The sequence below is a fragment of the Lytechinus variegatus genome, chromosome 7, assembly GCF_018143015.1.
Source record: "Lytechinus variegatus isolate NC3 chromosome 7, Lvar_3.0, whole genome shotgun sequence".
Classification (NCBI taxonomy): Eukaryota; Metazoa; Echinodermata; class Echinoidea; order Temnopleuroida; family Toxopneustidae; genus Lytechinus; species Lytechinus variegatus.
Genome location: NC_054746.1, coordinates 884,881 through 910,341, shown reverse-complemented (window position 1 = coordinate 910,341; position 25,461 = coordinate 884,881). Strand labels below are relative to the sequence as shown.

Here is a 25,461-nt window from a genome sequence, read left to right as displayed (position 1 = left end):
CATACGCACCTTGGTATTTAAGTGTGACTCTAAGTCATTAAGTCATACTTAAATCTTTGTGAAACACCCCCCTGGTTATATATTATTGATCGTAACTCTAAGTCACACTTAACTCTATGTGAAATATTGCCCAGGTTATGATAGTGTGTCCAAGTTGACCAAATTTAATTACCTTCTCACTTATGTACTGGTTATGAATATTGCACTAGTTTTCAAGATAATACTCTTTTCTGATTTCAGTCATTTTCAGAGACAACATAATAGTGGATTCATAATCTAAAGCAAACAATGTCATTTATCAGGGGCCTATTTCATAAAGACTTAAAACTATGTTATCTTTGCCATTATTGTAACTCCCACAGAAACCTTGATTGTTATTGGCTGCTGAGCCCTGTTACCATGGTAAATGGCATAATTTCAAAGATACCCTAATTGTAAAGTCTTTATGTAACAGGCCCAAGAACCTGGGGAAAATTTCATGAAATTGTTAGCACTGACAAGTTGTCTTTCCCCGACAATTACCATAGGCCAGAGCTTCAGAGCCAATCAAAACCAAGGATTTCACTGAAGTTGTCAGCGCTGACAACTTTCGTGAAATTGACCAATCAAAAATAGTCAACTTTACAAGAATTCATACACTAAATCTGCTTCATTTGATATACCAATGATTTATATTGAAATGAACAATCATAATTGCAAAAGTATGAAGACAAAAGTACAAATTACAATTTCCAAAAATCCATTTAAACAATACTATACAAGGAATCTATTTTTTTCTGTGAAATCTACATGAAATAAATCACCTCTAATTTGGTTTTAAACATATTTATCCCAATGCTCTGCCAGTATTCCTGTTATCTAATAAAAGTCCCAAGACCCCATAGCTAAAATCTACAATAAAGTATATATCAATTTTGCATGGATGCTGGTAAAGATTTTAAAATTTGCAAAGTAAATCAATGATTCAAAGCAATGATAATGCAAAAAGCTTTACCAAAAACTATCAACCAGTTGTTTATCTTAACTAGATTTTACTGTAATAATTTTCACTATGTCATACCACCAACCAAATAAAACTTCAATTTTACTCCAAGGTACATTGTTTCACAATTTACGGAAATACAATGTTTTGATTGGCTATGATGACTGATATGGCATTGTTCTTGTCAGTCTGAAATATCAAGAATTACACTTCCAGGGTGAATGAAGGATGGGGAGCATTTTATCAATTTACAAATTTGCTCTCAAAGAATCAGTTGCAAGCATTTCAGTAGCTTATAACATTCTTTAAAGATCATCGACAAGACACTCGATAAAATGCTCCCCAGCACTTGACCCATGTATCATTCAAGGTGACTTGTCAAAATACAAATTCTCTGAAATAAAAAGGAATGATAGGAGAAAAAAGAAATAACAAAGGAAAACATAAAAATGATTTTTCGTAACGGTCTAGCACACACAAGATGAAGCCTCTAGTCTGTAGTCCCATCTATTGCCCCAGAATCCAGCACACTCGTAACCACCGGGTCCCTTAGCTCTGAAGTCAGGTCCTGTTATAACATAGTCTGGTACCATGTTGGAAAACTAGGGTCAGAAGTTGAGAGAGATAAAACTTGTTAAATTGATTGACAATGAAAGCTTACTATCTTACACATGATTTTATTCAGCCTTTTGGCTGGGACTCATGTTTTAATAAACTTTTGTTTAAACTGAACTGAATTTATATAGTTCTTAGATTTAAATATGATGTGTAAACCCAAACATTTCATCCTCCTTTCAGGATGTAGAGATGTGCACTTAAAATTAAATTGAGCTATATATTTTCTCCATACAATACCTTTCTATGATCACAATTTTAGAATTGAATGAATTTCCATGCAAAAAACAAAGTAATTTTACCAAGTACCTACATGCTAAATGTACAAAAAGGTATATTCAATCAAACAAGAACAAATTAACTTTAGCAGTTAGCTTTATTTTTTAATCAACAAACACCTTTTTATTGGAGCTTGGCTGATCACCACTTTGTCTAGTTTGATTATTCCTGGACAGGGGATCCACAACTGAATGCTTTAGTTCTTTTCAACTTGATTCTTTTGTGCCACTGGTCTAGATTTCATTGTTAAGTAGCAGTCAAGAATTCAATCATGTTCTTTTATTCAGCTGAGGAATGCTTAACTGTTTCTTCTGTTATTATTGCTACATGTTTTATCCACCAAGCACAACAGCCATTAAAGCATTAGAGAGACCTCATTACCAATAAGCATACTTCACTGCACTCAGTAGAAAGTGTTGACATAGTGTACAATTCTACTAGTCATTGTTGTTTTACCTCAACTCAGCAAGAAGCTGTTTAACAGCTTAGGATTATCAACAGTTATATTTTTCCAGGAGAACCAGCTTTTAGTTGATTTCTATCTATAAATATCCATCACTTGTGTTTTTCCAAGTGTGAGTTGTGAATTTTGGAGGACAATCTCATTGTTCCATCAAGGCCTAGCAAGTGCAGTCATCATTGGTACGTGACCTCCATATTCTTATTTGGAAATATATTATGCATTTTTGATGTTAACGGACATTGCACCATCAGGCTCCGGATGAAATTTGAATGTACCTTGATGTCATTGAATTCCAGTTAGATTTAGACATCTCTGCATTGAGCAATCAAAGGCTGGTGAGTTTATTTATACATGTATTTGTCTTTGTAACAGACCCTAATTTGGGTATTCCTTAAAAAATCAACCCTTTTTCCATCCGACCCACATTTTTTTCCTCGAGTTTTACTTCATTTCATAAACTGACAAAGCCATGATCATTTGAGAGCATTGCAGACTGTCAAAAGAACTAGAAATCAGAGACAGAAAATTTCATGAAGGTCTCATATACATGGTGTCCGACATACAAACATGTATTTTATGGGATTGCCCATCTTTAAATTTAATTGTTCAATTTTTACAATGATCAACATTTCTGTGTAATAAGAAATTTGGCCTGTATGAAAAACAAGGCATTTCAAGATTAATTTGATATTTGATTTAAAATATGGAATGTAAAAAGTATGGCACCTAAATTTTAAAAAAGCTTGTCGGAAATCAGGTTCCCACTCATATTTTAAATCATTAAAACTTCAGAATCTAACTGCATACTACAACATGTTTTGATAATCAACACATTAAATCAACATTACATGTATGTTGAATAAAAGTGCATCTTGACAAATCAGAGAACTAGTCCATGGCCTGTATTCTCAAGTTAGGTTTAACTTAGACCATGGTCTAACTCTGTGCTTCAAATTATGGGAAGCCAAAAGTGGCAATTTTTTTATGAAGTTGTACATTTCTTATGTTTACTATGCTCTTTCCTGATCTATCCATGGTGAAGACAATAATCTATTTATACTTCCTAGACAATTATGAATGATTTGAGAGCCAAATGAGCTGAAATATGATATCTTTACTGTTAGTGATTTATGTAACAATTGGCTATCCATACTTAAACCACAACTTTAAACCCAACTTCAGAATACCAGCCAATGAGTCCAACGTTCATCTGGAAAAAAAAAAGGTACATGGACAAGGTGAAATAAAATGAGAAAAAGGATCATTGGCAGGTTATCTAACAAGTAATACTTACAGGTGATCTTGTCATAGGAGGAATGGTGGGGCTGGCTAGTCTCATGATATCTTCTAAACCTTGTAATGAGTTGCCCATTAGTACGAGGGCTAGTAATCCCTTCCTGTGAGGGGCTAGGAAGAGTACTCCTGTATGAGGGTCTGAAAACTGGCATCTCCCCAAAGATAATCCTGGAGATAAATTTCAAATGAAAAAGAACTTTGTGGTTTGGTTGTGATTCAAATATTTTATCAGAGGGTCATTGGTTTGATTCCCAGCAATGGCATCAATTTCCTTGAACTTGAAAATTCATTCACATTGTGCTCCACTCAACCCCCTTAAAGTAAACCTGGAAAGAATATTCATTCCTTGAAATGCTTGTTTGCCATGGGATTGTTAGCCAGGCTATAGCCAGGGTAGTAATATCGGTATCTTGAGCACTCTGCAGAGTAAATATGTGCACTCCTATTAAGTGCTTTTTATAATTAATCATCATTATTGGAAAGGCTTCCATATGTAGTGATCCTGCAATTTGTTTTATAAATCAATTTCAATTTTTTTAATTATTTTTTCAGTAAAATATCAATTTACTCAATTATATTCATATATCACTTTATTACAAATATGAATAAAATTAACGATAATAAGCCATAATAAAATTGAAAGTTCATACAAAATCAATTTTGGAAGCAGTCAAACTAAAAAATAATTACTTTAATCAGTTCATAATCAGTAAATTGGTCTCGCAAAGCTCTGCCCGTATTATCATAAAATGGTAATGTGTATCCTTACCATTTTCACTGATGCTAAGTTGTGGTAGTTGCTCTATAAATTGCTGTGCCCAGGCATTGTGTCCTGGCCCACCGATAATAATGAGATTGTGTGAAGCCGCCATCTCAATTGTCAGGGATGCATCTTCAATCACCGTGGCAACAGTATCAGAGGTCAAGAAGAATAAGTTGGCCAGGTAGACAGCTAGATGTAGAAGGGTGGCACTGGATTTATCAGAAGCAGTGCCTAGGTATTATCATACAAATAATTCAAAATGTTAAAATCAAACAAATGACATGGAATTACAGTTAACCTTAATTTTGAAAGGTCTTTAAAATTACCAACTCTTAGATAAATTTGTATCAATTCATTACACATCTAGTAATAGGAAATTTTGATACTGTTTAAGCAGATCAAACAATGTGACGAAATGACATGCAAAGCTTAAAACATTGAGTAATGAGTATTCATTTGAGAATTTCAACACTGTATATCAATATCAAGTATGTTTCAACAAACAAACATCAATTCAATCATTCATTGTTATAATTTTGACCCTGTAATATATTTTTGTCATTGTTGTTGTTGTATATTTGCTCTAACACTATTCAAATGCTATTCATGATTATTATTATCATTATCATTACCCTATAGTCTTAAAGTGAGTACTAAAATATTTGTTCTTCATGAAATAAAAATAGGACACATGTACACATAAGACTGGAAATTTCAGTATGTTCTAAAACAAAGTATGATGATACTTGTCCCCACCCCCAGGAGCAGGACATTTTCAAGGGAGTAGCCAGGAGACAGTGGGGGGGGGGGGGAAGACAAACCAAACAGACATTTCATCTCATTGAATCATGGAGGTAATATTGAGGTACACAAATCAGATTTCTTTTTTCTCCTTTCTTCTTGAACTTTTTTTCTTCTTGTGCTTCCTTTTCTCTCTTTTTTTTAACTACCAGGTAATCTAAGAATCATGGAGGGGGGGGGTGGTTACCCTGTGGTATAGGGATGGGTAGCAGTAATGCAGACAGGTCATATGGTAGATTGTTTGACTAAATCCTGATGAAATTAGAGTGAATGTTCTTCAACTAACAAATATATATTCAATTCAAATTCATCAATTGAAACACTTTTTTTTGTATTATCAATTCATGGAGGAAAAATTATTTTAAAAATGAAGAGAAAACATAAAATAAAGATAACAAATAAAAGTTTAATAACAGACCTGTGACGATCAGAAACTCTCTTTCTGCTATCCTTCTTGCTGGTCCATAAGTAGCATAATCTCTTTTATCATCCTTCAATGCATCATCAGTGCTAACAAGCCAAGAACCTGTCATAATTATAAATAGATATTCACTTGCAATCTATTTGACAGCATTTCGGGGGGGGGGGCCAAATTTAATTACAAGTTTAAAAACAAAGTGCAAATGCAGTAAAACCTGTCTCGAGTGGCCATAAAAAGTAATTCCCCATTTCAGAGGATTATGTTAAAAAAACAGTCTATGAAGGCAACCTGTCTACAGTGGCTGCTTTATCTATTTCCCTTTGATGGCAAGGTTTGGCCATATAAAATGCTATTTATCTGTATTGCAAAAAAATATGATTCATTTGTAGAATGGTTTATGATATTTAATCATATTTTGCTTAACATTATTTAACCCTTTGAACCCGATAGGCCGGTGGCCTACCAGTAAACGTGCAAATACCCGATAGGCCTACAGCCATGTGACTTCAAAAACATGGATTCTTAATGTCAGCTGATCTTTTAAAATGACGTCATCTTTCTAGTACGTGTAGGAATATTCAGTTGATAATTTCAGTCAAGATCGGCAATGATTTCAGAAGGATTTAGCATAAAAAATGGCCAAAATATGCCACTTTTTTGTGGTTGCTCGTGTCGTATGTGCGGTAACACACGATGTAATATGCGGCGAGTCACATGCTTACTATGGGGAAGCAAGTGGTAAAGCTGGTGAAAAACAGTGATTTTGAGCCCAAAATAGACACTAAATCTGATATTTCTGTTTGCAGACTAGGTTTACGAGAAGCTAAACAACTTCAGCCAGCTCGGTCCGGGTACTAGCCAGGGTAAGGTGGCGTAGGGTCTCGAATCATGGGAGTTTGTGAATGTGGTCGATATGAGCAAATAATTCTGGGTATAGGTCACGGCTGCCCCAAATAATTCAGGGTTCAAAGGGTTAAGTACTGTGTTCAATGTTATGTTTCCATTTCCTTTGTAGCTGCATTGACTTGTGGATTGTATCAACCTGAATACATGCAATAAATGTATTGTTTTCAAATGCAATACAGAAAACGTGTTCAAATTGAATTTTCAAGAAATAAATATATTTCATTTGAAAAATTGGATTCTATATATTAAAAATGTTTCCTTTCTTAAAATGGGATGCTTAACTGAATTTATAATGACCATCCATCACCTGCATCTGTTTTGCAAAAATGGGTAGCATTTTCTTTGACCATCATTCCGTGCTCCTCGTCTGTGTTCAATAAAATACCATCAATCTGAAGGAAACAAAATTATACAAGTATAACATTTCTTTTTTTTATCATGATTTTTTTTAAGAAAATTAAAATCAACTTTCTTGTTATATTTGGGTTTTTATTATCATGGATTTTTTCATAATTCTTTTTTTTCCTGGGGGGGTAAACTGAAATATCAGCTATTTAAATGACACTCAATAAATACTTCTAAATAAAACAACACTGAATAATGTAATGAATAATAAAATACTTTCAAGATTTCATATTTTAAAGTCTCTATTATCTGTCCATTTCTTCATTTATAAATGATGTGCATGAATCAGAACAATGAATAGGGGTCTATGAACCAGGCAATTATACAATCTGGACTTGATCTGGACAAATGATTCATATCAATCTCAACTAACGATAAGAGGTAAAAATTAATTTCAATCTTTGCAAAGTTTTTTATGTCACGCCATAGTAATACCCTACTCCTGAAGGATAGTAAGAAATGCTCTACAACTGACGCATTTTTATTTTCTTGTCATTGTCATGTGAAATGAAGTTTCATTCCTCCCTGAACACATGGAATTCCATTATTTTAACATTTTGTGCTTCAAGCAAGGAGGTCCTAATCGTCAAATTCGTAAAATTTGAAATATTGTATAATTCAAACAATAAAAAACAAAAATAGTGACATCATCGACTCTCTTATTTGGATGTAACTGGCTCGTTCATATAACTATTTTGTTGAAAATAAGCGAAACTTTGAATTGTCATAACTTTCTTATTTTACATCCGATTTTGATGAAATTTTCAGCATTGTGCTTGTCTGATTTTTCTCTATATTTCCAGCATTGTGCTTGTCTGATTTTCTCTATTGATTCAAATCAACATTTTTCTGAGGTGGACTTGACCTTTAAGCAATATGCTATAAACCCCTAAAGTTGAATTTCTCCTTTATATTCGAACAGATTTCTGTGGTCCCAAAATATTCAACAAAAGCAAAGCTACCTGCATCTAATAATTTAATGTGAAACAAGGCCATTTAATGTACCTTTAGTGAACTGATGTTCCTCCAATTATAAAGAATATGACTAAGAGCTGTGATTGAAAATCTTTCCACATTTCTTGTAGTAAGCTCAGCTTTACCATTTGAAAGAGCCATCTAAACAAGGTGAAGATAACAAAAAATAAATTTAACATTTTATGGTGATTGGAAGAAAGAAAATTAGCAAAGATGTAAAAAGCATGTGATTGCATTGCCAATATTTTCATTTGATTTCAAATAAACATTTATTTTCCTCCATTTTACAAATTTTTTTCATTTTTGTTAACAAGAATTCACATGAAATCAATTTCCATAAAGAATATAAATATATACAACTTATGTGTACAGAGGAAGGCGTACGTCCCTAGAAGCACATGCTTGTGGCGGGATATGCCTGTGGATATATAAATGAGGACATATTAATGAGCAAAGGATAAACTTTTTTTACATTCATGAATTTGTACACTGTAAAAAGGGGGAGGGGGGATCTCAATCATAGACAATTACATCCAACCCCTCTATGCACTACTTTCCCAAATGATTGCCTCATGATTTGAATCAAGATGCACATTCATGACTTTAAGACTTTAGTTCAAGGAATAAATAAAGAGGATAACATTTTGACTTCTGTACATTATCAATTGTAGATTTATTGAGTGGTTTGCACCAGCTAATCTTATTACTTATGATACTAATCAATGACACTAGAAAAGATTTTGATACTGAATAAATGCTGAGAGTCAAAAGATATGCTGGACTTACTGACTAGTGCCATGATGGTGCAGTGCTTTGATGATTTCCTCTGTTCTATCACTCCCCCCCCCCCTTTCTACCCATCCATCCACCCACCTTGATTGTACTGGTTCTAAATGGAACCAACTGCTGCACCACCCTCACTCCTCTCAGACCTTCCCCTAGGGCGGGGTTCACCACTGTCAGGGTCACTATCTCTATCTCGTCCCCTTCTGATCCACTAGCAGACCGAGAATACTTGTTCTCTGAGGAAGAAGAGGTGCATTTTCCCTCCCCCTCTCCAACGTCACATTGTAGATTGGCAGAGCGCAATAGTGATGGTGAGAGTTTTGCATGTTCATTGGTAAAATGCCTGAGCTTGGGGTCATTCACAGCTCCTCCGTCATTCGTCTTCCTGTCAAGAAATTAGAGAAAGAAATTAAAGATTAGTACAACAGTGGAATGCCTGTTTCGTGAGACCTTTTATTTTATATTAAAATTCAATAGCATCAACCTTAGCCAATCAACTTTCAGTAACTTGTAAATTGCATCAATTAAGAAGTTCCTAAAATTACTAATGCTAATTTTATAAAGACATTAATTAGTATTGCAGTCATTTATTTAAAACAGAAATACTAGTTGAACCATGATGTTTTTAGCTCGACAATACTTGAATATGTGTTAATGATGGAAACAAGATAATTTTTTTTCTGACTATGAAGCCTTTAAATGTTTTACAATCTTATAGGAAAGATGAAAACTTTGAAGATCCTACCATGTATCCCACCACCAGTGTTCCTTTCCAGCCAGCTCGGTGTATGTAACATTGATTCCTTGCTCCTTCAATAGACGGTTCATACGCCTACAAAGAGAGAGAGACAGGAAGACAAATAGAAATAGAGATTGAGAGAAAAGAAGAAGAGAAAGATAAGGAATAAATGCATTGAATACACACAATGTAATAGTATTTATGAAAGAAAGTTGATCGGGAGATCAAGTAAGGTTTCATAGACAGAAGGATATGGTGTTGCACCTATATAAGGAACAGTCAAAGTTACAAAAAGGATCATTTAAAAGTTATTAACGTGTTCCAGACACATAAACATGCATTTCTGCCTTATTCTTTATGTTTATGTTACAATAGAAAATACATTGTAAATCATTAGTATATATCAATATAACATCAACATTCTTCAATGTTTGTGGTGAGGTGAGATGAATGGGTACACTGTAGGGATAATTCCTTGAATGCACAATGCTGGAAATGGCAATTTGAGCTAACTCCCGAGCAATGATAAAAGTGCGCCTTAGAATAGATAAATGCTGCATTATAAATGCTTATTAATATAATGAATGTGTAACAATCAGAATTTTCAGGGGGCAGATGTCACCATGACGAAAATCTCGCGTTTGAGGGCTGTATACCCCATTTTTCCTTATCATCAAATATCTTCTCCCAGTAATACAAATCCTATTGCCCTCAAGCATGAAATTTAAGTATAGAAACACCTGTTTCTTGACCTCGGTCCGAAGATAATTCACCCCAGCATCTACGGTCACAGCAGGGGGCCACACACGATAGATTGCAATGTGTGTAGTTCCGGCGAGCGCATGGATGTATACACGCGTTGATAGAAAGTTTTTTCTTCCTTTCTTTCTTTCTTTCCTTCCTTCCTTCCTTCTTTCTTTCTTTCTTTCTTTCTTTCTCTCTCTCTCTTCCTTCCTTCCTTTCTTTCTTTCTTTCTCTCTCTCTCTTCCTTCCTTCCTTTCTTTCTTTCTTTCTTTCTTTCTTCCTTCCTTTCTTTCCTTCTTTCTCTCTGTCTGGCTGTCTAATTCTTTTCTTTCTAGACTTATTTTCTTCATCCACCCCCTTTCTACACATGGGCAGTTTACCGGAGAACCACGTATGGTGCAATAATACGTTTGCGATTAAAAAAATAGTTACAGGCATAGTTTGTATTTAAATTATGAATAAGACTTTGGGGTAAAAAAAATAATGATTTCATATTTTTGTGCATATCAGCAGCATGATTATTATACTTTGTATGTTGGTATGCCATTACTTCTATTTTTCGAACGTTAAGACTGTATCATTGCGCGAGTGAACCCATTTTCTTGCTGGACGGACAGAAACTATGCATGCATCGCGGTCCTTGCATGCTAAGCATACCGTAATTTTTATTCGCTTACTTTCCTTATTTCAAGGTCGATTTTCTTCGTTCGAAATTGAAAATGGACTAGTATTGGATGTCTGAATGTAATATGCCTTTGAAAACGTGATTAATATCGAATACAATAATTTCATTCCGAAGATCCTTCTACAGGCAGACAAGTCTTACGTAATAGCACAGCGTTGTTTATCATTTCGTCCTTGGCTCAACGCTCATTTAGCTGGCCCGTGGTGGTGAAATCGAGACAAGGGGATTACCTGGCCAAGATGGGTTTATCGGGGTTGGAAAAGTTGTTTGAGATATTCCAAACGCAAATCGGGGTATGAAACCGCAGTTTGCAGTCCGAAGTGAGGTCGAGAATCAAACGGGAAATTTTCGTAATGACGACAAGTGTATTATGTCTATTGTTTTTACCTGACAAAGAACGGATGGACAGTTCTGTCTATGGCACCAATCCTGGTCAGGACTGGTAAACCCTAAAAAAATAATGATAATGACAAAGAAAATAATAATATTAGTAACAACTATATAGCACTAATACTTTGTTTCTAAACCCTTTACATAATTATTATCAGCCTGTTCATCAGTTCCTGGCTTGCCTACAAACAATGTATGCACTTGCTCCACTCCCTGGGGAGCATTCCAACAAGAGTTCCAATATAAGCTTTTGGACCCTTCCAGATACCCATTTAACATCAATACAAATAATTCTAAAAATAACAAGGCGCAGATACCATTCAAACATCCTTGCCATTATTTAGATACATCAAGAAAAAAAAACACACACACAAAAAGAAAAAGCTTCTGAGTACAGATGAGTCTTCAGAAATGCTTTAGAATCACCTTTATACACTCCCATGATATCTTTGTCAAATGAATTGATAAAGGTGAATTAGTGAAATTACCTGAAGGTTAGATATATGTCTATCTGCATCATTTTCAGCAATACAAGCCTGGATGAGAGAAAATTGGAAAGAAGCAACACAAATATGACGAGAAAAATATTGGTTTGTGATATACATGCAGTCATACATAATATCACTGAATTTCACATTAAATGATCAACGCAATCCTTATTCATGTTCATCAGTGGGGTTTCAATTTATATTACAACCATTGGCAAAACTATGACATAATTTAATTTTCTCAGAGGGTTGGGGGTGAGGGAAGTTTTATCTACATGTATTTTTCATGAAAATGTACAATTAGAATTGAACCTGTGTCAATATGGGTAATCTTTTGCAATTATCACGATTTATGTTGGACATTATAAGGGTATTAATCGACTTTTGCCCCGTTTGGAAAAAAAAAATAGTTTCAGCAAATTTGTAATTAATTTTCAACCTGTGAGGTGTTTCATAACAATAATAATAATAGACATATATAATAAAACTAATCTATTAAAAGGCAAACTTTAATTTTTACCCCTTCTTGTAGCTATAAAAGGAAATACTTCTGCTATCTGTCTCACCTGTGTTGAGTGCATCACCATGTGGTTTAATATTCTTACAAAATGAAATCACACCATGACTGGGCTTTGAACCCATGACCCTCTGTTAGGTAGACAAGGGTCAGAATCACAGACTGTGGCACGCCCATCACATGTCAGTGATCCAAATAATGGATAAATCATTGGACAGCATTGAAATCACATAGTATTTACCTCTAATATGTGTTTAGTAGCCGAGTCTGTGTGACTGGTACTGATGTCATGCCTACAATGGAAATGAACATTTGTAAAGTAGCAATGAACGTAAATCACAAAATACTTGCAATATGATACTGTCGCCAATCGGCAATGAAAAATACTCATGACTACAATAGAGCCGTAGCTTGTATGTCACACTAAAAATCAAATATAACAAAATAGCATGAAAACTGCAAGGACATCTTAATGCTTACATACAGAGGCCAAGATATTTTATAGTATTCTAAGGTTATATGGCAATTTTTTAATGGGGGGCTTCAAATATGCCTTACAAATTTAATTTACGCATTGACATAGCAATCCACAAAGCTCATTGCATTACCCATCTAAAGCAAAATTGTCCCCCATAACTCATCTAAATTTGGAGGAATAAAGAAGGAAGCGCCTAATAACTGATTACACTTACCTGAAGAAAACATTGCTATCACCATACTCCTCTTTCTTGATCCATCCAGCGAGTGAGACCACAGCGAGGGCTCTGTCTGGGTAATGGGTGGCCAGGTGCCATGCCCCATGACCCCCCATGGAATGTCCTGCAAAGATGACCTGATCGGTCAGAGGCTTGTTGGGCATCCATACAATCTCAGACATCATCTGGCGACATGACCAAAGAAATTGAAGAAGTGCTAGATAACAAGAACGTTAAAATGTAGGGACAGCAATTTTCCGTTTACCAGTACATCAAAATGGAAAATCTGTTTCTTGACTCTTTTTCGTTCTGTTCTTTACTCTCAAGTGAAAATCGATGACTCAAATAATCACACATAATTATCAGACAGTCAATATGCTCATGAATTTTACAGACATTGATCCCAGTACTGGCTGCTGAAACCACAAGAAATAAAACAACCAATACAAACCTGATGCAATCTTTGAAGTGCAGTCATTGATGTCAGGGTACCAGGACCTTCCCAGTTATGAGCTCCATGCCTGGATAAAAGCAAGTCAATGAATGATATTTGACAACACTTACATGTAGGTCATGACAAAACTTTAAATCTTTATTATCAATTATTATTTGTACTGCACTTTTACCATTAGGCCCAATGCGCTTACAGTGAATTAATTAAATGTAATATTTTACATATAATATAATAATAACTACAAAGTATGAAAGAGATGAGTTTTTAATGACTTTTTGAAAATTGCTAATGATGGAGACTAATTCTCATTCTATTGTTTTATGTTTAACTTGTTTCCATGGTGACACATTATCAACTTAGTTTGATTATTATTCCCCTATGATCTTTAACGCATGTAATTGTGTTCTATCTATCATTCACTATCATATGTTGTGTATATCAAGTACCATGGTTAGAAATCTGTCAATCTTTATACTCTACCAGCATCTATATGTAAACCGATGGCAATACGACCACACTGATAATAGACTATTAGAGTTTAGCCCATGTGTTAATAATAATAATAGGCATTTATAAGCGCCATCCATCAAGAAATATTATATTTCGAGGCGCGTTGTTATTATTAATATTATTACCTCGGATTTTGCACAAGCTGCCTTTCAGCATTCATGCATTCAAGGAATTAATCCTGCTGGGCACCCATTCACCTCACCTGGGCTGAGTGCAGCACAATGAGGATAAATTTCTTGCTGAAGGAAATTACGCCATGGCTGGGATTCAAAAGACTAATCCACTGGGCCACAACGCTCCACAGACTATATGGTACCAGACTATATGACTAAAAGACAAATTGCCTATAGAATAAGTGAATAAAAACTGGCAGAGATGTACTCATGGCTGGAAGGTGCTAAGACCCAAGCCCTCTAAAGACTAATGGCGATTAGACCAAATTGGTTTTGCCAACTGTGTACAGTGTATGAGGTATTAGACAATCTGAATTGGATAAAACTGCTTGTACACTATTAAAGTAATAAATACAAACTGGCAAATATATACTCATACCTTGTGGGTGCTAAGACCCAAGCCCTCTCAAGACCAAAAAACCAGCTCTCATCTTCCATTCTCTTGTACCCATCAGCTTGGTTCTGAGCTTCAACACCGGTACCATGCAATGTTAACAATACCTGCAAAAGAGATGGTTGAAAATGTGACAGCATCTCATCATGTTTGCAACAATTTATAATGATATCATAGTCCCATTAATCTTGCATCATAGAATTGGGTCCATTCTTATTGCTATGATTAATAAATAATTTGCTTTGATACGAGTTAATAATTAAATCACATTTTTTCATCCTTTTTTTTACTTACCGGACACTGACCAACGGGGCAATCTTCAAGTGGCTCAATAGCAGCTGCATGTTGAACCTACGTGTAAGTAAATGCATTAAAGGAAAAGTTCAACTCTGCAATAAGAAAAAATGTTAACTGCAAAATATTCCTCTAAAAACTCTTATATTGGGAATCTGACCAAATATATGAAGAGCTACATCAAAATAATAATAATAGAAATATCAATCTGTATATATCAAAGAGCTTACAGGTAATTACCCAGGGGAGTATTTCATCAATTTTTTTATCCAACAAGTTGTCAGATCTTTGACTTTGATTGGCTGAAAAGCACTGTCAAATAAAATGGGACTTGTTGGATTACATGTCTGACAGGTCCCTTCATGAAATGCTCCCCTGGTCATCAGATTCAATCCTTCATTTCCGCATACAATGTATGCACATCCTCCACTCCCTGGGGAGTATATTTCAATCTTTTCAAACTTGGTCTGAAATATGAAAAGATTAACTCATCTACAAGTAGCTATTGTGATCCAAGGATTACAAAAGGAAATATTTACTAAACTTCACTATTATTAGATAAATCATATATTAAACTAAAAGTAAATTCTCCTAAAACTGTTTTTTTGGAAATGTGATAGATTACACTTACCGAACCATCATGATCCAAGAATGAGAAGATGAAGGATTCATGCCTCTTTCTACATCTGATTTTGACCGGTAATACCTGGGTCTCTTTGACCCCAGTAACAGATAATTTTAACTTGAAACTGGGCATCACAAAAAAACAAGATAAAAGTGTGACATGACCTCTTGAGTAACTTTATATAAATGCAGGTGTACAGTTAAAATAAAAATTGTAAATCATTTTACCACAGTACCAGTTCACAATTGCATAGTACGCGTGAGCTCTAAAAGGACATTTGAGATATAAGTTAATCAAGGTCTTTTTCAAATTCACTAACATTTATAAGTATATGGAATTTGATGAATTATTCATATTCCTTTTTAAAACACATTTTCATCAGATTCACTGAAGAGTAACAAAGTGTTTATAATCATTGGCATTTGACAGTAGTCAATAGTCAATGTGCTGAAAGTAGACAACACAACAAACTGTTTCAAAATTTGATTGCTGGCGTACCACTCTAGTCACCCGTTCTACAGTATGCCATGTCTTTCTTTCTTTAAAAATTAAATACCTCAAGATGCTATGTTGGGAAAGCTTATTCAATATCTTCATTTGAAAGAATGCCCATCTTAATGAAAAATGGGAAAGGTCATTTAAGAATGTGATCATGAGCTCCTTATTGGCTAAGACACACAGATGAAAAAACTTGGGCATAAACTTCCCTTACGGTCACTAACTGTATACGATTCCCAAACTATGACCGTCATTCAAAACACAGAACAAGCTTATCTTTACAAAGATAGCAGGAAATCAAATTGGTATTATTGGTAATACAATTCAAGGAGTAGCGCCAGAATATATTTATAGGGAGGGCAAGATGATTATTTCTTTTTCTCCCTTTTTTCTCTCCCCCTTTTCTCTGTTTTTTTTTACTACTTGTAATATCAGGAGGGAGGGTCGGGGGCTCTTCCTTCTTTCTTTCCTTTTCTCCCTCCATACAAAATATCAATATCATTAAATAATTTCGTAGAGGTAGCAAAATGGGCACTCTTGATACAAAAAAATAGGACTGAATTATTTAAAGGCTTGCTATAAAGTACATCACCAAACACTGGCTAAAAACTTCAAGTGTGACCGTTTGAAAGGGCTTTATTGCTAGGATTACACTGACTGCACCTGTACAACTCAATCTCTGTCCCTCCCACCTTTACCCCTTGTACAGCCTACCTGATGGCACGGCAGGCATCCTGATGGACTTCAAGATCATCTTGGTTCCTGTTTAGAGCAAGACGGATGATGATTGGTATAGTTTGTCCTGGGGCTACATTCATCAGACCCCGCTCCCTGGCTGCGTCAATTGTGACTTCTTCAGATGGCTCTGCCAAGCTGACTCTGTGTAAGTAAAACAGGAGAATGATATCCATATGACTACAATATTTTCTTTACAACAAATGATTTTGATTTTGTAATCTGTGACGTCAATTACATATACATTAATTTACCCTATTTGATGATAAAGAATTTGATAAAATTAGAGTTATTGTGTCATTGTCACTTGGTACCACTTCTTTTCTCTACTCTTATCAAGGCTTTAAGTTGTCTTTTTTATGGCATGATCAATTAATGTATCCTATTCACAATAAAGTAGAATCATGGATGCATCTTAACATTGATTCACAATCATTAAGAATGAACCGTTTTGTTCATGAAACTGTTTACCTATTGCCATAAAATGCATATTAAGTGGCATTCCTGCATCGTAAATAAGGACATTTGAAAATAAGAATCCTTGAGAATTTGCTTTAGAAATGTCCGACTCACTTCACATTTTTGAGCCATTTATTCCCCTGAAGATTGGTGAGAGGAATAGTAAACACATCTCCCATTAAGGTATTCTCCACAATGTCTGGTACATTGGTTGCTGGATGCACTAAGAAAGTATCTCCATCTAAAGATGAAACAAACAGATGAGCAATTGAAATAGTGTTATGTAATAGAATGACAAATTTGATTTGACATTAAACACACAACACCCTTAAAAAGCTAAAAGCAAGTTATTATCATTCATTACTACTCATTATTACTGTTTTAAAAATAATTTAAAAACATCCTAATATCAACAAATATTAAGCACTAGTTTTTAATTTGTGATTGCACTGTATTTTAGTTGCTTTTGTTATATTTGTTTTGTTTTTGTTGCAATATCTCATGCTAATTAGTTGACTATAATAAAACTTACCTGCAGCTCTGATGTTACAACTAAAGACCTACAGGTTTGAAAAAAAGAAATCCTCTTATTAGATCAAGAGGCAGATTCCTCATGCAAAATGTTGAGGCAGTGGGAGGGGGGGGGCAACATCCTTGTAGTATGGGTGCAAATCATGGTAAATAAAACATTGATTTAAAAGATTTGTTTGTAACTAGAATAATATTCTCTTGATTTTATTGACTTGAGGAAAGAAAAACAACCTGATATGAATTGGAAAATATTATAATTTTTCCCTTTCTCTCTAGACTGACTCATCTGCAAATGAAACAAAGTCAATATGAGAACACACACAGTATTCGCCACTTTTCTCCCGTTTTAATGCTGCTGTATCAACCATGAAATGCTTTATGGATTCATAATAGTCATTTAACTAGACACTTTAGAGCTTAATCGCGCTATAAATAGGTGAAAACACAAGTCATTTATTTACCTGTGAACCTTTAGCTCTCAAGCGAATGAAGATTGTGTGAATGCCAACATCTAGAGGAATTGTAAACCTAACAATAAAAAAAATGCATAAAAAGAAGATTGGGATCTAATCATAAGGCTCTCAAGGAAATTAATTAAATGAAAACAATAAAAATTATTTTTTTAATGGTTGAAATTCACTCTTCCTTCCCTATGCCCTTTGGGTATTCAATTTTCTTTTAAATGTTATTATTATGATTCATGTAGGTGTGAAATTAGGCAAAGTATGTACTAGGACTGTGCCATGTCTTTTAGCAGGAACCCCTCTTTATAGGGATGATGTAATGCATCTTTTTGCTGCAGATTTCCTGAAGTTCCCATTTTTTTCTATGATGACTGTGATGATTTTTTTGTAATGAAAAGCTACTTCTTCTTGCAGGATTTCTGTTGGAAAGATATGGTTCTGGCATTTCGCTAGGTGACTTAGGAAATGTACATTATTTGATTATATCATTTTGATTGTTGAAAAGATTAGGTGTTATATCCGAGTCCTCATTTGCCTCATGTCTATATTACTGGACTAAATTAGTATTCTTTTATTTCTCTTAAGAGGGGATCAATTTCTCACTAATTATGTTTCAGAATTTTTCTTTAGGGGGGTTTATGCATTTGCTGTTTTTATCAATTATCATATTTCACACTCACCAGAATTCATCCCTTCTATATACATCAGCTGCAATAAATACTCCATCCAAAAAGAAGGTATGTACACCTATTAATAAAAAAGAAAGTGGAAGCAAATAACCTTTTTAATTATCAACCTTCTAATACAATGTATATATAAAAATATTGCTTAAATAGCAACCACAACAACAATAATAAAAGTATTTAAAATATGGATTAAATGTGCATTTTCTTGCATGGAAATTCTTTAGAGGTGAAAGAAGGATTTTTTTCATATTTTCATCACATGTGGGGGCATCGTGGTCTAGTGGTTAAGACTCTCATCTTTCAATCTGAAGGACGTGGGTTCGATTCCCAGCCATGGCGTGTTTTCCTTCAGCAAGAAATATACCCACATTGTGCTGCACTCAACCCAGGTGAGGTAAATGGGTACTGGCAGAAAGTAATTACTCAAAAAGCTGTGTGCACCAGAATTGGTAGACTAGCTTAGCCGTGGTAACATAGGAGTGCCTTGAGCACCTATATAAATCCTACTTTATTACTAAATCCAGCTTTACTTGTTAATGCTATATATTAATAAAATAAATAGCTTCCTCGTTCACACATAAAAAATGATGAAGTTATTATCACAATTATCACTAACTGAGGTGTTAAAGGATAAATACTTGATATGAAAAATGTGTTTTGCGCCTGGGGGGCCACTTCCATTGACAAGTGGATACCATGCGTGACCTAAAAAACATGTAAAAAGGATGTCTTTTTCAAGATAGGGCATGTTACATACTTAACGTAGTAAGGGTGTCAAAAACACTAAAATATTTTTTCAAAAGGGTATATACTTACCTAAACACTGAACTGAAACATCACCTTTAGAATTGACAGCAAATTCTCCAACAACCCAGCCCTGCAAGATATGAGTGATAAAAAAAACATATTTCTCAGGAAATAGGTTAAAATTTAATGGAGGTTTCATTAAATGTAGCTGAAAACAAGAAGAATCATTTTCTTTTAAGTGTACATGTATCAATAATGGAACCCAATAAAAGGATACATACCAGTATCTGAACATTTTAAACTGAAATATTTTTAACTCTTACTTGACTGGGTTTTTACCTCCAAAAATCTTCTTCATTGAAGTAAAGTGATAAAGTCAGCTTTAATTTGTACAAAACAAGTAGATGATCTTACTTTTCTGTTTACAAATGTTAACTCCATTGACATTGCATCACCACATACATTTTTCCCATCTACACAGTAAAGAAAACTTGGAATAAAAAAGATTATTCAATGACCATTCCTTCCTGCGAATCAAAATCCAACTCCAGAATCTATCATTATAAAATTATTAATGATCTGATGCGAAAAATCTTTTAGGGACTATATACAGTGGAGATTTTTCATTGACTGTTAGTCTTAACATGAATGAAAATTAATATATCAATGAATATCCTGATCATGGAAACTAAGACATCCTTTCATGACAATTGTCAGCACTGACAAGTTGTCATGAAAGAATAGTAATGATATATATTTTTATATCCCTTACTGAAAATTTGTTGCTATTTGATTGTTCGAGAGCCTTTCACGTGATTAATCATAATTTCACCAGAAAAATGAAATTCATCGGAGATCAAAATAGTTTGTGACATCAGAGTAGAATAGTTTTTGTTACTTTTGCGTCCAAGCCAACTGAAAACCACGCAATCACTCAGGCACAGCGCACAACAGACTGCCTCCACTGGGCAAGTCTAGTGATACAATGGCGCAGACGCTTTATTAGGGGTCTGCTGAGCGCAGCACAGTCAGCACAGGTAAAATGCAATGCTATTGGAATCATAAACTCTCCGATAAATAACTGTCAAAGAGAAATCGCGTCTTCCTAGTTAACAATGAATCAGTATACTAAAAATAAAATTAATGATGGCCATCATTCGATCATCGAATGTGATTTGGACTGCTTGATTTTAATTCAGCAGGGTTAGTTAAAACAACCTTCACAACCAGTAAGTGGAATTATTAGAAGATCGATCTCACTCACTAGTACAGCCGCCACACCACCAATCCTGATTGATGCTTTGGAGAGGACGGTAGCCGCGTCTATTCAGAAATTGGCTAGCTTAGAATGATAAGCCAATTTTGCTTAAATTAGAGCTAAGCCGATACAGATTTTTTCCAGATCATGAAGAAGGGCCAATTAAGGCTAGATTGCCAATATTTTTCATTCAAACTTTAATTATGGAAGAGATATAAAACAAATATACCAGGCATTTCTTTCGAAAGTGTAGTGGAAATATTTTATCCTCGGTTGGTCCAGCAATGTTAAATAGTAATTGCCGAACCAACCTCGGACAAAAATATTTCCACTATACTTTCTCAAACCCGGTATATTTGTATGATATTTACCTGCCATTCAGTAATAGCTAATGATCCTAAAGATGATATCAAGTCATTCCAGTTGATATCAGGTGCTATTTGAACCCTCTCACCAGCTTTCTGTGTTAATGACAGTAAAAAGGAAATGAATATTTGCTCAAATTCTATTCACACACAATAATTATGAATAATTCTCACATTAATAAATCACTCATACAGTAGTATGAAAAACACATTGAACTATATGAAAGATATTTTGGAAAATCAAATAACCTGAATAAGGGATATGAATTTAAGATCATACAAATACATGAATAGTAAAACTATGAGTGGCACATAAATCTACAGACAAAATATGCAACATACATGTTATTTTCGCATTTTAATCACATCATCATGTGATTACATTGTGAATATCACTGAAAGGAATTTTGTAATTTCTCACACAAAGCTACTCTTCATTTTGGAGAACTATGAATTCATGTGTATCAAACTTTTCACATTATTATAAGTAAATCGTTCATTTGTTGGTAGTTCCAAATACATTTTAAGGGGCATGATCATAAATGGAGCATTGCAATCTCAAATCCAAATTAATTGTAAGTCCCAAAGCCAAGCTTAAGTCCTTTGATTGAAAAAAAAATGTAATTGTCTTTGTTTTCAATTGTAACTAAACTTTCTTGCTACACCCTATTACACTTGCTTTTTTGGATAATTATACTCATTAATAATTTGCAATAGAAAATCAGTTTCTTGCAACACCCCAAAAAGGATTTTATATTATACTGATTTATATAGTGCAAAAACTGTGTGCATATATTCTACTGCACTGTAATTAAATCGAGCTTATGAAATGCTTGAAAAACAAATTCAGAAAAGGGGGAAAAATAATGTATGGGAATTAATTGCAATGGTTTTAAGTCAATGCACTTTGAACGTTTCTACTGATACAGAGGATCTATTATTGCAAACCATTCAATAAATTTGGGGCTGCACAGTTGAAAGCATGATCTCCCAAAGTAATCTTTGTATCATGGGTGGGGATGTGAAGGAGCAAATTATTGTGAGAACTACGCAGGTTGTGACAGTGTCTGTGAACTTTTCTTTGTAAAAGTTCAGAAATATAGCTGGGGCTTGGACAAAGTTTAGGACAAAGTAAACATCATAAATGCACAAGTATAGATAAAATGTTTGTTTAAACTTAACTTTGTCAACCATACAAGACTGACTTACTGTTTGAGAATATGTTTTCCATTTTATCACCCCACCAGCAGCAAGTTCAGAATAAAATGCAGCTTTCCTATCATGCCTATGCCTTGAAACATTCCCAATGCCTCCCCAGAACTCCAGGGGATCCCCATCAACTTCAGACTTTCCAATCACAAAGGGACCTGAAAAACAAAAATTAATGAAAAAAAATTCAGAACTCCTTTATACATTTGAGATTTATTTGATCAGAGCAATAATAGTTGTCATAGGCAATGTATTATGCAAAAAATTGTAAACTTTTTAGAACAGGCAGAATTTGAATATAACTTTGAATGGTTAAAAATGGCCTACTTGCAAATAACATTCAGCTTTGATAATTGTGAGTGAAATGATTTACCAATGAAATGCCAGTGGTTTACAAATTGGCTAACTTTCCCAATGAGCTTTGTTGCTTGTTTGAAACATGTTGTGGCTTTCGCTTTCTCTCCTCTCTCTGAATAAAGGCTTCCAAGATATGACCTGCAAAGATATGTGAACATGAGAAACCAAATTGATATCATATTTGCTTGTTCTGCAATATTCTTCTTTTTTTAATTTACTGCTTCAGAAAGAGACATTCCATCACCAAAAAACAATAGAATTACACATTTGCAGAAAAGGTCATTTTGAAAGGATTTGAATCCAATATACACACATCCTAATGTTATTAACATCGCAATGTTAAGAGTATCATTTCATACACCAATGTCAAAGTGGTAGAATAATAAAGAAATAAAAAATAATGCCATGGAAATAGATAATCAAGTACCAAATACAGCTGCCGCTGTATTCAAATCAATATGTACACAAATCATATTGTCAAATCATTATGTACACATATCACATTGTCGTTATTGATATCAAACACATATAATACTGTTGTTATTGATTTCAAATCATTATGTACACATATCACATTGTCGTTATTGATATCAAACACATATAATACTGTTGTTATTGATTTCAAATCATTATGTACAAATATCACATTGTCGTTATTGATATCAAACACACATCATATTGTCATTGTTGATTTCAAATCATTATGTACACATATCATATTGTCGTTATTGATATCACAATGTAAAGATTATCATCTTATACACCAATAATGGAGTAGAATATCAAAGAAATAAAAAACTACCAGAAAAAAATAATAAAGAAAGAAATACTTTCCAATGCAGCATTGCTGTATTTTGCTTGGATCTCACTAAATTTAATGTCAACAAATGTTCAAATTAATCTACTATCATTTTTGCAATGTCATACTCACCAATTCCACCCATTTAAATTTGTAGCTGACAAAGATTTTAGAAGGCACACAATAGCTTGATCAACCTAAGAGATAAGTTGAAAATAAACCCATAAATAATTGAGGTTATCTCATTTAAACACAAGATAGTTGTAAATATGTACATTGGGGCATAACTTTAGAGTAGCCAAAGTTATGCAATTAAACAAAATTAATTTTATTGAATTATTTATATTTCATACTTGAAAATAATATGAGGCCATAATCACAAAAACTTTATAGATAAATGTGCAACATAGAACATTGTATTATTTCATTGTTCTATACCTGACAAAGACTTTTGACCTTGCCTCATGTAAAGTACAAAATCAATCTTCACCATAACCCACCCAGGTGAAGTAGAATGGAGGGGGGGGGGTGACTCCTCAATCCTACATGTACAAGTTCATGTATGCAGGGAAAACTATTTTCATTTTGATTTTTCATGTTCATCACAATTGATAATCATTGATATAATATTAGTGACCACACATTTTCAAGATATTTTCTCTTTTTTTGGGGGGGTGATATCAATTTCAAACTATAGCCGTTCAAGGCTTTACGCAACATTTGATAACATTCCTTCCAATATCCCACAAGGGTGATAGAGTGATTTGGAAGGGGAGGGGCTGACACTGTTGAAAAATCACAATCAGATGGTGATTTATTATTTTTTACATGGTTACTAAAAAAAGGGGGATAACTCAACATTCTGCAGCCCCTCGCTTACCTCACTATGTTGATTTGAATAAATAGAGAAAAATAAAACCAGCAAAACGCTGAAAATTTTATGAAAATCAGATGTAAAATAGGAAAGTTATGACATTTTAATTTGCTTATTTAGAAAAAAAGGTATAATATGCACAATTCAGTAACACGCAAATGAGGCAGTCAATGATGCCCCTCACTCACTATTTATTTTGTTGTTTTTTATCTTTTAGAGCATACATTATATCATTTTTATTTACAGATTTGACAATAAAGAACAACTTTACTGAACCATAAAACAAGGCTAATTCCACATGTTCAGGGAGGAATTAATCGTTAGAATACAAAAGAAATAGTGACTGGATGATGTCATCAGTCTCCTCATTTGCATACCAACCAGGATGTGCATATAACTGTTTTGTGAAATTAAGCAAACTTTAAATGTCATAACTTTCTTATTTTACATCACATTCTGATGAAATTGTCAGTGTTATGCTTGTTGGATTTTTCTCTTTTTATTCAAATCAACTTTTGGTTTGGGTGGACTTGTCCTTTAATAATCTAAGCGCAGCTTCCTGTCTGAGATACAAAATGGATTATCTTGTATCAAATCTTTTCTCCTTAAGAAAAATTAAACATGAAATAGATTTGAGAGCAGTTACATAACATTTACCTTATTGGAATAGTGCAACTGTTGAATGCTTGGAAAGTTTGTAGACTTGCAGATTGCCCCATTAATCTTCTGTATTTCTTTTTCAAGGAGCTGGGATGCTCCTTTCTGGTAAAGAAGAAAATAGATTGGAAATTCCCATAATCTATGATTATGGTATGATGATTTTCATCATCATCATCATAACATTAATTGGCAAAATCAATCACTTCAAGTAGGACTGATTGATTTTGCACTATCAAATACTGAAATATGAGAAATTTAATGTGGTCTATTATTCTAGAATTAGCATTGTCTTCAAAAAATATTTTCAATAACAAAATAGGAGAGGATGTTTTTATTCTATAATCTTTTTTCACTAAAGTAGATCTAGATCTGAAATAACATAGATCTAATAACTGTTGCATGATCTCCAGCCCAAATTA

General features: G+C 34.0%; 1 protein-coding gene across 1 annotated transcript in view; it reads right to left on the bottom strand.

Moving 5' to 3' along the window:
* Positions 1-598: 598 nt before the first annotated feature.
* LOC121418155 (uncharacterized secreted protein ARB_06907-like) overlaps positions 599-25,461 on the bottom strand; it is a 39,028-nt gene continuing 14,165 nt past the window's right edge. The window contains exons 2-28 of the mRNA XM_041611873.1: positions 25,040-25,144; positions 23,641-23,705; positions 22,726-22,847; positions 22,353-22,510; positions 21,150-21,239; positions 19,590-19,650; positions 18,768-18,834; positions 18,085-18,151; positions 17,625-17,652; positions 17,207-17,333; positions 16,613-16,777; positions 15,407-15,524; positions 14,776-14,832; positions 14,467-14,588; positions 13,402-13,471; positions 12,948-13,135; positions 12,497-12,548; positions 11,739-11,786; positions 11,248-11,309; positions 9,438-9,524; positions 8,780-9,077; positions 7,937-8,047; positions 6,834-6,918; positions 5,618-5,725; positions 4,405-4,629; positions 3,634-3,803; positions 599-1,584 (exon numbers count right to left, since the gene is read on the bottom strand). Of these exons, the coding sequence (XP_041467807.1) occupies positions 1,450-1,584; positions 3,634-3,803; positions 4,405-4,629; positions 5,618-5,725; positions 6,834-6,918; positions 7,937-8,047; positions 8,780-9,077; positions 9,438-9,524; positions 11,248-11,309; positions 11,739-11,786; positions 12,497-12,548; positions 12,948-13,135; positions 13,402-13,471; positions 14,467-14,588; positions 14,776-14,832; positions 15,407-15,524; positions 16,613-16,777; positions 17,207-17,333; positions 17,625-17,652; positions 18,085-18,151; positions 18,768-18,834; positions 19,590-19,650; positions 21,150-21,239; positions 22,353-22,510; positions 22,726-22,847; positions 23,641-23,705; positions 25,040-25,144 (2,991 nt within the window). The 3' untranslated portion in view covers positions 599-1,449. The remainder of the gene's footprint in view (positions 1,585-3,633; positions 3,804-4,404; positions 4,630-5,617; positions 5,726-6,833; positions 6,919-7,936; positions 8,048-8,779; positions 9,078-9,437; positions 9,525-11,247; positions 11,310-11,738; positions 11,787-12,496; positions 12,549-12,947; positions 13,136-13,401; positions 13,472-14,466; positions 14,589-14,775; positions 14,833-15,406; positions 15,525-16,612; positions 16,778-17,206; positions 17,334-17,624; positions 17,653-18,084; positions 18,152-18,767; positions 18,835-19,589; positions 19,651-21,149; positions 21,240-22,352; positions 22,511-22,725; positions 22,848-23,640; positions 23,706-25,039; positions 25,145-25,461) is intronic.